Source organism: Bos indicus x Bos taurus, chromosome 8 (assembly GCF_003369695.1).
Source record: "Bos indicus x Bos taurus breed Angus x Brahman F1 hybrid chromosome 8, Bos_hybrid_MaternalHap_v2.0, whole genome shotgun sequence".
Taxonomy (NCBI): Eukaryota; Metazoa; Chordata; class Mammalia; order Artiodactyla; family Bovidae; genus Bos; species Bos indicus x Bos taurus.
In genome coordinates, this window is record NC_040083.1 from 94,442,900 (window position 1) to 94,455,159 (window position 12,260).

General features: G+C 36.6%; 1 protein-coding gene across 1 annotated transcript; it reads left to right on the top strand.

Annotated features, from left to right (window-relative positions):
• The first annotated feature begins 433 nt into the window (after positions 1-433).
• Positions 434-1,369, top strand: LOC113897502 (olfactory receptor 13D1-like). Its single transcript, XM_027550236.1, has one exon. The coding sequence runs from the start codon at positions 434-436 to the stop codon at positions 1,367-1,369; it is 936 nt and encodes a 311-aa protein (XP_027406037.1).
• Positions 1,370-12,260: the final 10,891 nt, after the last annotated feature.

Sequence of the window (12,260 nt, forward strand, 5' to 3'; positions counted from 1 at the left end):
TAAGTTACTCTTAATGACTGACAGGTATAAAATCAAATAAATCAGCATTTTTAAGAGATTAAACATGCTATCTCCAAAATAACAATATTCAGAGTATGTATGTGAGTCAACTGAGTTTGAAATAACAAATGTTTATTAAGATGCAAATAGTTCTTCCCTGACTCAGAACTTGTATATCATAATCTTAGGAAATAGGATTCAGGAGTTTGTATTTTTAATAAATTACCAATGTAATTATTGTGTCTCTTTTATCCCCCGACTTATGAGCTTTTGAAGAGGAATTTTAAAAGCTAAACTCACAACTATAAACACACTGCAACTAGTACTGACACGCTTATTGGCCTTCCTGCAATGATCTCTTACTTCATATGATAATACTGTATAGACTCCTTAAACCCACGTCTCTTCTGAATTACTCCAGGCACAAAATAAAATGGAAAGAACCAATTGGACAGACATTGAGTTCACTTTACAGGGACTTTCTGAGCATCCAAGAGCCGAAAAACTCCTATTCATGATGTTCTTGGTGATGTACATGGTGATCCTCCTGGGGAACAGCACTTTGATCATCCTCACTCTCCTGGATTCCCGCCTTCACACCCCTATGTACTTCTTTCTCAGTAACCTTTCCTTTCTTGACATTTTGTACACATCCTCCTTTATCCCCTCAACAATGATACACTTTCTATCAGAGAAAAAAAACATCTCCTTCACTAGATGTGTTGTTCAGATGTCTGTCTCCTTCACCATGGCATCCACAGAGTGTGTACTTCTAGCAGTGATGGCATATGACCGCTATGTAGCCATCTGCATCCCTTTGAGATACCCTATCATCATGAGCAAGGCACTTTGTATTCAGATGGCAGTTCTCTCATGGGGATTGGGCTTTCTCAACTCATTGACACAAACACTTCTTGCAGTACGGTTGCCCTTCTGTGGGAAAAATGTCATCAATCATTTTGTTTGTGAAATATTGGCCTTTCTCAAGCTAGCTTGCACAGATATTTCCTTGAATGAGATTACTCTAATGTTAGGCAATGTAATATTTTTGTTTGTTCCATTACTGTTGATTTCTATCTCCTACATTTTCATTCTTTCTACTGTACTAAGAATCAATTCAGCTGGAGGAAGAAAAAAGGCTTTTTCCACCTGCTCAGCCCACATTACAGTGGTGACTATGTTTTATGGGTCAATCCTCTTTATGTATATAAAGCCAAAATCCAAAGATACTGCTTCTGACAAACTGATTGCTCTGTGCTATGGAGTAGTCACACCGATGCTCAATCCTATCATCTATAGCCTGAGAAATACAGAGGTGCATGATGCTATGAAAAAACTGACAGCTAAACAGTTCTGGAAGAAAGAATGAGGAAATTATATCTTTGAGCTTTTTCACCAAATAAGCTCATATAGTGGAGATAAGTTTTTCAATATAAATGTAAGAATGGAAATAAAGGACATATGTAAAATTACAGAATTTAAGTGTCAAAAAGAAATTTTACAGTAATAATCTAACTTTATCATTTATGAAAATAACATTAAAATGTAGGGACAACTAGTGTTAGAAGTGGGAGTAAAATTTTAGAAACAAAATTGAAATAAAGCTTCTCAAAAAAAAAATCCAGAGCACCTGTTTACTTAACACATAAAACGTATATTTTTCACTCCCCTTTTTGAGAAAACTATTTGATTTCATGTTTTTTTTTTGTTTATTTTTGGTTTCTGTTTTACCCAGAGACTTTATCTGGTCCCAACAAAGCTCTTCTGGTACATATTTTCCTTTTTCTTTCCCTCACTGTTTTTCTCGCATCTGCTCTGCATGCACTATGCTGCATTCACTGTATAGTTAACCAAATATATCATGTTCTTTCATCCCTAAGGACAACATTGTATGCCACTTTACCCCCATTATGATAGCTCTCCTAAGGTGACATTGTAGTCACCTAATTAAAGACACTTTGTTATATCTTCTGAAAATCCTTCCAAAATTTACCTAAAGTAAAACACTATTTACAATAGCCAAGATATGAAGGCAACTTTTGTGTCCACCAGCAGATGAAGGGATAAAGAAGATGTGGTACACACACACACACACACATACACACATATGGGGCTTCCCTGGTGACTCAGATGGTAAAGAATCTGCCTGCAATGCAAGGGGCCTAGGTTTGATCCCTGGGTTGGGAAGATTCCCTAGAGAATGGAATGGCTACCTACTTCAGTATTCTGGCCTGAAAAATTCCAGACAGAGGAGCCTGGTGGGCCACAGTCCATGGGCATACAGAATGGGACATGACTGAGTGACTTACAGTTTCATATATTAGAAGATTTGCATGTACATTATTATTCTGAGAGGTGGGAGTAATTAACAAATGTGGTTCCACAATTAATTTCTTGTGAGCTATAACTTCTTTCCAAAATGCATTTTTAGAAATATCACCATATACATTTTGCTTTTTATAGTTTCATATATTAAAATTTATTGACTATAAGGACATATTGAAATTAAAATTCTACTTGTGATCAAATAAAGTACTACCACTTTGTAAGAAGAAATGGAAAGATACTAGCATAGGGACAGTGAAGTGACAGAAGGTAACGTGAATCAAAAGAAATGGGAGCAAAATTACATACAGGGAATGAAATAACAAGTAAACATATAAGGTATAGCGAGAGCCAGGTTTCTACTAGTGGAGGCATAAAACATACAAAAAGAGGAAAAAGTAGAATAAGCTCTATGGTATTGGATTAGAATTAGAGACAATGTGAGCTCACTGCCTTCAATATATACATATAGAGGGTAAAATACATATAGAAAGAGAGAGATAGATTGATATAGGTATATATTTAGAAATCAACAATGGATGTAAATGTTTGCAAATGTGCATATATTTACATGTACACATGTACATAAAAAAAGCACATTTATTCCCCAAATATGCCCACTGAGAGGGCTTGGGATCAGTGATACGTTAATAGTAATGGTACGTCTATTTCCAGATTTTGATTTCTAAGTGTAATACTTTTCCACTAAAGAGGAACCAAGGCTAATGTCAAGAATGGTGCTGGCAAAAATCTTAACCTTGGTGTGGTTTTCTTCCTGTTTCTCATTCTTCTGATTATTGATATTCTTGTGACTGTGTATTTATTTTTTCATCAAATTTAGAAAATTACCATCCACTATTTCTTTAAATACATTTTTGTCAATGCATTTTCTTTTTTGTACTCCAATTACATGTATATCAGACTACTTCAAGCCTTCTCACCCAATCTGTTCACTTTTTCAGTCTTATTTTCTCTTTGTTTCATTCACTTTATTTTAAAGAGTTACTATTGTATACCTGTGGCCAATTCATGTTGATGTATGGCAAAAACTGTCACAATATTGTAAAATAATTATCCTGCATTTATGAAAATATGCTCAACATCACTCACTATCAGAGAAATGGAAATTAAAACCACAATGAGGTACCATTTCACACCAGTCAGAATGGCTGCTATCAAAAAGTCTACAAACAGTAAATGCTGGAGAGGATGTGGCAAAAAGGGAACCCTCTTACACTGTTGGTGGGAACACAAACTAGTAACAGCCTCCATGGAGAATAGTGTGGAGATTCCTTAAAAAACTGGAAACAGAACTGCCATATGACCCAACAATCCCACTGCTGGGTATACACACCGAAGAAACCAGAATTGAAAAAGACACATGTACCCCAGTGTTCATCGCAGCACTGTTTACAATAGCCAGGACATGGAAGCAACCTAAATGTCCATCAGCAGATGAATAGATAAGAAAGCTGTGGTACATATACACAAAGGAATATTACTCAGCTATTAAAAAGAATGCATTTGAATCAGTGGATGCATTTGAATGAGGTGGATGAAATTGGAGCCTATTATACAGAGTGAGGAGAAGGCAATGGCACCCCACTCCAGTACTCTTGCCTGGAAAATCCCATGGACGGAGGAGCCTGGTAGGCTGCAGTCTATGGGGTTGCTGAGAGTCGGACACGAGTGAGCGACTTCCCTTTCACTTTTCACTTTCATGCATTGGAGAAAGCAATGGCAACCCACTTCAGTGTCCTTGCCTGGAGAATCCCAGGGATGGGGAAGCCTGGTGGGCTGCCATCTATGGGGTCGCACAGAGTCGGACATGACTGAAGTGACTTAGCAGCAGCAGCATACAGAGTGAAGTAAGTCAGAAAGAAAAACACCAATACAGTATATTAATGCATATATATGGAATTTAGAAAGCTGGTAACGATAACCCTATATGCAAGACAGGAAAAGAGACACAGATGTAGAGAACAGGCTTTTGGACTCTGTGGGAGAAGGCGAGGGTGGGATGATTTGAGAGAATAGCATTGAAACATGTATATGAAACAGATCGCCAGTCCAGGTTCGATGCACAAGACGGTGCTCAGGGCTGGTGCACTGGGATGACCCTGAGGGATGGGACAGGGAGGGAGGTGGGAGGGGGTTTCAGGATGGGGAACACATGTACACCCATGGCTGATTCATGTCAGTATATGGCAAAAACCACTACAATACTGTAAAGTAATTAGCTCCCAATTAAAATAAATTAATTAATTAAAAATAAACAAATGAACTTTAAAAAATAAAGAGTTACTATTGCCCTGATTTCAAGTTCTCTTTCCTTCAGCAGTGTCCAATTATTTTGATCCCGCCCAAAGTATGGTAGATATATTTGTATTAGATATAGCCTTCATTCCTAGATATAATTAATTATCTTTTTAAGACATGTGCTATATCTTTAAATATCATCTTTTGTATCTCAAATGACATGCTCGAGTTTTTCTCTACCTTTTTAACTTATGAGATATAGTCAGAATAACTTTTCAATGTTGTATCCAGTAATTATATCAGTGCTATGTTTGTGTTTTTTTTAAACATCTACTTTCTTTTTTCAGCTTTATTAAGTATTTAGGTAAACTCCGGGAGGTGGTGATGGACAGGGAGGCCTGGCATGCTACAGTCCATGGGGTCGCAAAGAGTCAGACACGATTGAACAACTAAAAAGTACAACTGTTTAGGTTGTACAAAGTGGCTTTTTTTAGGTGTATAATGTGTTGGTTTTATTTTCAACCTTATGTGACCTCTTAAAATCATTCCCTCCAATCTTCTTGGATGATCCTTTCCCAGGACCCAGGTAGTTTCTTCATATACCTGCAGTGTTAAGTACTCATTTGAAAGTGCAGGGCTGTCGCTTTAGATCTCCAGAGTTCCTTTCTTCTGCTGCTTCCTCTTCTCTGGATTTTGACTTGAAAACCAGCTGCCTTGTTTTCCCTGGCCTCTCAACTCCATCCCTTTCTAAACCCTTTTCAGATGGGTTCCCTCTCCTTATTTTATTACCTGGAAACTCACTCAAGGAGGTAAGCTGGGGAAATTATAGGGCTCACTTCATTAATTTCTCATCTCCCAGAGATCACTTGCTTGATGTTCAAACATCCGAAAAAATGGTATTTCATGTTTTAGCGGGGGCGGGGGGGGTGGTATTTTTAGTGCTTTAGTGCTTTAGTATGGGCAAATATGGTCCCCTTACTCCTTCTTGGTTAGAAACAGAAATGTAACTCCTCCCCACCTATCTGTTCCCTGCAAAAGAAATATTTTTTGTATATTCCAGTGTGGGTGGCAATGGAGTAAAGCTGAGAAAGAGAGGTAGATAATGTGAGACAAAAAGAAGAGACAGACAGCAAAAGAGAGGAAGAGAGATCTTGGGGTATTTTATGTTTATGTCCCTAAGTAGCCAGAGTAAATAGGTCTAGCCTTACAATACAGTAAGAGGCGTTGCCCAATACAGTTGAAATCACAAGTAAATTTAGACTGACTGAAGTCAGAATCTAGCCAGAATAAAGATCAGAAACTTACTGTATCAAAGTAATAAATCTCACATATTAGATGACAGACAGGTGGTCTTTTGGATGTGCAAAAAAGAACTTTAAAATAATCATTATTATAAGTATATTAAATAAACTATGTCTATTTCATAGAAGAGAAAATTAGATTCTAATGTTTAAACATAACCTAATACCACTCACGGAGAAGGCAACAGCACCCCACTCCAGTACTCTTGCCTGGAAAATCCCATGGACGGAGGAGCCTGGTAGGCTGCAGTCCATGGGGTTGCTGAGAGTCGGGCACAACTGAGCGATTTCACTTTCACTTTTCACTTTCATGCATTGGAAAAGGAAATGGCAACCCACTCCAGTGTTCTTGCCTGGAGAATCCCAGGGACAGGGGAGCCTGGTGGGCTGCCGTCTATGGGGTCACACAGAGGCGGACATGACTGAAGCGACTTAGCAGCAGCAGCAGCAGCAGCAATACCACTCAGGATTTATATGAAAACCAAATTTGAATTCTTTTCTCCAGATCCCAAGTATACTGTTCTTTCCCTACACCACAACTCTGATCAATTATAGAAAACCAATCATCTTATACATATTTGTCCTAAAACTCATATCATCTACACTTAGGACTCAATTTCCATCTCTGTGCAAAGGACTTTTAGATATATAGCTTTAGTCCTGATTTCTCTCCTGGATTTTACTAATCTGTCTTCTTCTTTACTAATATGTCTAAACACTGCTTCTCACTTTGTTCACAAATATTTTTATTTATTGTAATCTGTTCCAATATCTGTTTAATACAGAGGCATTGTATGTGTTGACTTTAAAAGGAATTGATTATTTCTTATACAGGATAAACCATTAACATTGACTTCCAATCCCTCCATTCCATTGTATTTAAAAAGAAAAAGTAATGCTATCCCATCTTAATATTAAATGTATTAAAATAACCAAATAATCAATAATCATTGATTATTTTTTTCTCATAAAAGAATGAGAAAGCAATGATTATCTACAATGTGTACTACTAAATTTTATTCAAATTGGGCAGACCAAACCATGCTATTAATACTGATAATACTTTCAGAAGCCTTAAGACATCTTCACGAACTAAAGAAAAAAAAAATGAAAGTGTTAGTCGCTTAAGTCATGTCCGACTCTTTGCAGCCTCCTGAACTGTAGCCCACCAGGTTCCTTTGTCCATGGGATTCTCCAGGCAAGAAACTGAAACGGGTTGCCATTTTCTTCTCCAGAGGATCTTCCCATACCCAGGGATCAAACCCACAGCTCGTAAAGCATAATCATATGCTTACAGATCTTGGTGAATTCAGTTGCATAAATGTACCCACTTGGAGATAATAGACCCAAGGACAGATAACTGAAAACTTTAAAAGCTATACAAACTTTGATTAGGAAGAGTCCATATAGAAATGGGGCTTTTGAAAATTGGATAATTTTTATCTCCTCATCCACAGATCACAAATACCCTGGTCTTACAAAGACAGTAAAAGCCTAATCTTTGAATGAAGGCAGATGAATGAATATGACTAGTTGGAATTAATAACTGCCCTAATTTCATCACTGTGATAGCTATTACTTATGTATACTTATGATTATTTGTTGTTCAGTTACTCAGTCATGTCTGACTCTTTGCGAAACTGTGGACTGCAGCACACCAGGCTTCCCTGTCCTCCACCATCTCCTAGAGCTTGCTCAAACTCATGTCCTTTGAGTCAATGATGCCATCCAACCTATCTTGTTTCCTTTAATTTTTCCCAGTATGAGGGTCTTCTCAAATCAGTCAGATTTCACATCAGGTGGCCAAAGTATTGGAGTTTCAGGCTCAGCATCAGTCCTTCCAATGAATATTCAGGACTGATTTCCTTTAGGATTGACTCGTTTGATCTCCTTGCAGTCCAAGGGACTCTCAGAGTCTTCTTCAACATCACAATTCAAAAGCATCAATTCTTTGGCACTCAGCCTTCTTTATGGTCCAACTCTCACATCCATACATGACTACTGGAAAAACAATAGCTTTGACTACATGGACTTTGTTGGTAAAGTAATGTCTCTGCTTCTTAATATGCTAAGTTTGTCATAGCTTTTCTTCCAAGGAGTAAGCATCTTTTAATTTCATGGCTGCAATCACCATCTGCAGTGATTTTGGAACCCAAGAAAACCAAGTTTGCCACTGCTTCCATTCTTCCCCCATCTATTTGCTGTGAAGTAATGGGACCAGATGCCATGGACTGTAGTGTTCCAGGTTTCCCTATCCTTCACTATCTCCTGGAGTTTACTCAAACTTATGCCCATTGAGTCAGTGATGCCATCCAATCATCTCTTCCTGTCACTCCCTTCTCCCTTTACCCTCAATCTTTCCTAGCATCAGGGTCTTTTCCAATAAATCACTTCTTCACATAAGATGGCTCTTTGCTTCAGCTTCAGCATCAGTCCTTCCAGTGAACACAAGGTTGATATCTTTCAGGATTGACTAGTTAGATCTCTTTGTAGGCCAAAGGACTCTCAAGAGTCTTTTCCAGCACCACATTATGAAAGCATCAATTCTGTGACACTCAGCTTTCTTTATGTTCCAGCTCTTATATTCACACATAGCAAATGGAAAAAAACATATTTTTGACTATACAGACCTTTGTCAGCAAAGTGATGTCTCTGCTTTTTAATATGCTGTCTAGGTTTGTCATAATTTTTCTTCTGAGGAGCAACCATCTTTTAATTTTGTGGCTACAGTCACTGTCTGCAGTGATTTTAGAGCCCAAGAAAATAAAATCTATCATTGTTTCCACTTTTTTCCCATCTATTTGCCATGAAGTGATAGGATCAGATGCCATGATCTTGGCTATTTGAATATTGAGTTTTAAACCAGCTTTTTCACTCTCCTCCTTCACCTTCATCAAGAGGTTCTTTAGTTTCTTTTCACTTTCTGCCATTAGAGTGGCATCTTCTACATATTTGAGGTTGTTGACATTTATCCCAATAATCTTAACTCCAGCTTGTGATTCATCCAGCTCTGCATTTGTCACAATGTATTCTGCATGTAAGTTAAATAAGCAGAATAAAAATATACAGCCCTGACATATTCCTTTCCCAATTTTGAGCCAGTCTATTATTCCATGTCCCATTCTAACTGTTGCTTCTTGACCTGCACACAGGTTTCTTGGGAGGCAGGTAAGGTGGTTTGGTATTCCCATCTCTTAAAGAATTTTCCACAGGTTATTGTGATCCACATAGTCAAAGGCTTTATCATTGTCAGTGAAGGAGAAATAGAAATTTTCTGAAACTCTCTTGCTTTCTTTGTGATCCAAAGGATGTTGGCAATTTGATCTCTTGTTCCTCTGCCTTTTCTAAAGTCAACTTGTACATCTGGAAGTTATCATTTAATGTACTCCTGAAACCTAACTTGAATGATTTTCAGCCTTGATAGCATGTGAAATGAGTGCAATTGTACAGTAGTTTGAACATTCTTTGGCATTGCCCTTTGGGATTGGAATGAAAATTGACCTTTTCCGATCCTGTGGCCATTGCTGAGTTTTCCAAATTTGTTGGCATAATAAGTGCAGCTCTTTAACAGCATTATCTTTTAGGATTTGAAATAGCTCAGTGGTAATTCCATCACTTCCACTAGCTATGGTCATCATAATGCTTCCTAAGGCCCACTTGACTTCACACTCCAGGATGTCTGGCTCCAAGTGAATGACCACACCATTGTGGTTATCCAGGTCATTAAGATTTTTTTGTACAATTCTGTGTATTCTTGCCATATCTCCTTAATCTCTTCTGCTTCTGTTAGGTCATTGCCATTTCTGTCCTTTATTGTGCCCATCTTTCCATGAAATGTTCCCTTGGTATCTTCAATTTTTTTGAAAAGACCTCTAGCCTTTCTCATTCTATCATTTTCCTCTATTAACAATGCTGAAAAAGAGGTTAAACTAGTTTTATAAGGCTGCCATAACAAAACATTACAGAGTGGATGTCTTTAAAAAAAAACAAATTTATTTGCTCACAGTTCTGGAAGTTTGAAGTCTAAAATGTTGGTGGGTTTGATTTCTCCTAATGCCTTTCCTTAACTTATAGATATTCACCTTCTCATTATGTCTTTTCCTCTGTGGGTGAGCATCATGGTGTATCTGTGTGCATCCAGTTGTTCTTTTCTTATAATGACACAACTCAGATTGTATAAGGACCTACACTAATGGCCTCATTTTAATTTAACCACCTTTTTAAAGGCCATTTCTCTAAGTGCAGACACATTCTAAAGTACTAGGCATTGGGGGGAGGAGGGAAATGGGGGCTAAACTTTCAACATAAGCTTTTTGAAAAAATACAATTCAGTGCATTTCTATACACTAACAATAAAATATCTGAAAAAGCATAAATGAAACAATCCCATTTACAATGTCATCAAAGATAATAAAATACTTAAGAATTAATTTAGCCATGAAAGTGAAACTATAAGACTTTGAGGAAATCAAAGATCTGAAGAAGACACAAATCCAAAAATAGTTCAATTTTTATATGACAAGAATTAATATTGTTAAAATATCCATACTACCCAAGTCAGCTATACATTCGATGCAATGTCTATCAAAATTCTAATGACATTTTTCACAGAATTAGAAAAAATCTTGAAATTTGTATGGGGTCATAAAAAAATCCCAAATACAGGAATCCTGAGACAAAAGAACAAAACTGAAGGCATTCCTGGGGGCAAACTATATTACAAAACTCTAGTAATCAAAAGAGCATGGTACTGGTATAAAAATAGACACACAGACCAATGGAACAAAAGAAAGAGCCCAGAAATGACCCCCACATATACAGTCAAAATATATTTGACAAGGGAGCCAAAAATACTCCATTAGAAAAGTATAGTCTCTTCAATAAACTCTGTCAGAAAACTGGAAAGCTATATGCAATAAAAGGAAATTGTAACCTTATCCAACACCACACAAAATTAACTCAAAATAAATTAAAGACTTAAATATAATACCTGAAATTATAAAATCCTAGAAGAAAACATAAGGAAAAATTTTCTTGACATTGGTTCTGGCAATCAGGTTTGCATATGACACCAAGAGCACAAAGAATAAAAGCAAAAATGAACAAGTGGGACTACATCAAACTAAAAGGCTTCTGCACAGCAAAAGGAACAACAGAATACAATACAACCTATGTATGATATATACAACAATGTATCAGAGAAGTGGTCAATATCCAAAATATATAAAGAAATCATACAACTCAATAACAAAAAGTAAACAGTCCAATTAAAAAATGGGCAGAGGAATTGAACATTGTCCAAAGATGATATACAACTGACCAAAAAGTACATGAAAAGATGCTCAACGCTGTTAATTTTCAAGGAAATGCAAATCAAAACCATGATCAGAGAGCACTTCACATTAGTCAGAATGGCTGTTATCAGAAAGACAAGAGCAAGCAAGTGTTGGTAAGGATTTGGAGAAAAAGAAAGGCCTGTGCACTGTCAGTGGAAATATAAATTGCTTCAGCAACCAGGAAAATAGTATGAAAATCTCTCAAAAAATTAAAAATAAAACTACCATATGATCTACAAAGCCCACTCCTGGGTATACATCCAAAGAAAATGAAAGCAGGATATCAAAAAGATACCTGCACTTGCTTGTTTATTATAGCATTATTCACAATAGCCAAGGTATGGTAGCAATCTAGGTGTCTGTCAAAGTGGTGAATGATAAAGAAAATATGGTATATACAAACAATGAAACAATAATCAGATATGAGAAAGAAGGAAATCCTGCCTTTTGAAACAACATGGATGGAGGACTCTGAGAGAATTATGGTAAGTGAGATGCCAGACAAAGAATGACAAAGTAAGTATCTGATATCATTTACATGTGGAATCTAAAAGTGCTGAGTTTACAGAAACAGAAAGTAGAATGGTGGTTAACAGAGGCTATGGAGTAAGGGAATGGGGAGATGCTGATCTAAGTGTATAAACTTACAGTTACAAGACGAATATATTCTGGGAATCTAATGTATAGCATTTTTATTATAGTTAACAAAACTATCTTATACACATAAAAGTTTATAAAAGACTAGATCTTAAAAGTTCTTACCATCAAAAAATAATTATATGATGTGATAAAAATGTTAGCTAATGTTATGGTAGTATTCTATTGCATTATTAATAAATAAGTGTATCAAATCAACACATTGCACATTTCAAACTTATACAATGTTATATGTCAATTCCTTGTCAATAAAAATGCAGAATAGCACATAAAATATATAGATTTTGAGTTTTTCAGATTGAATACACAGCAAAAGATGTTGAAGAAAGGGAGTTCAAGTCCTTCTTTCCAACATCCCTTAATTCTTTTGTGGTCTTTTACT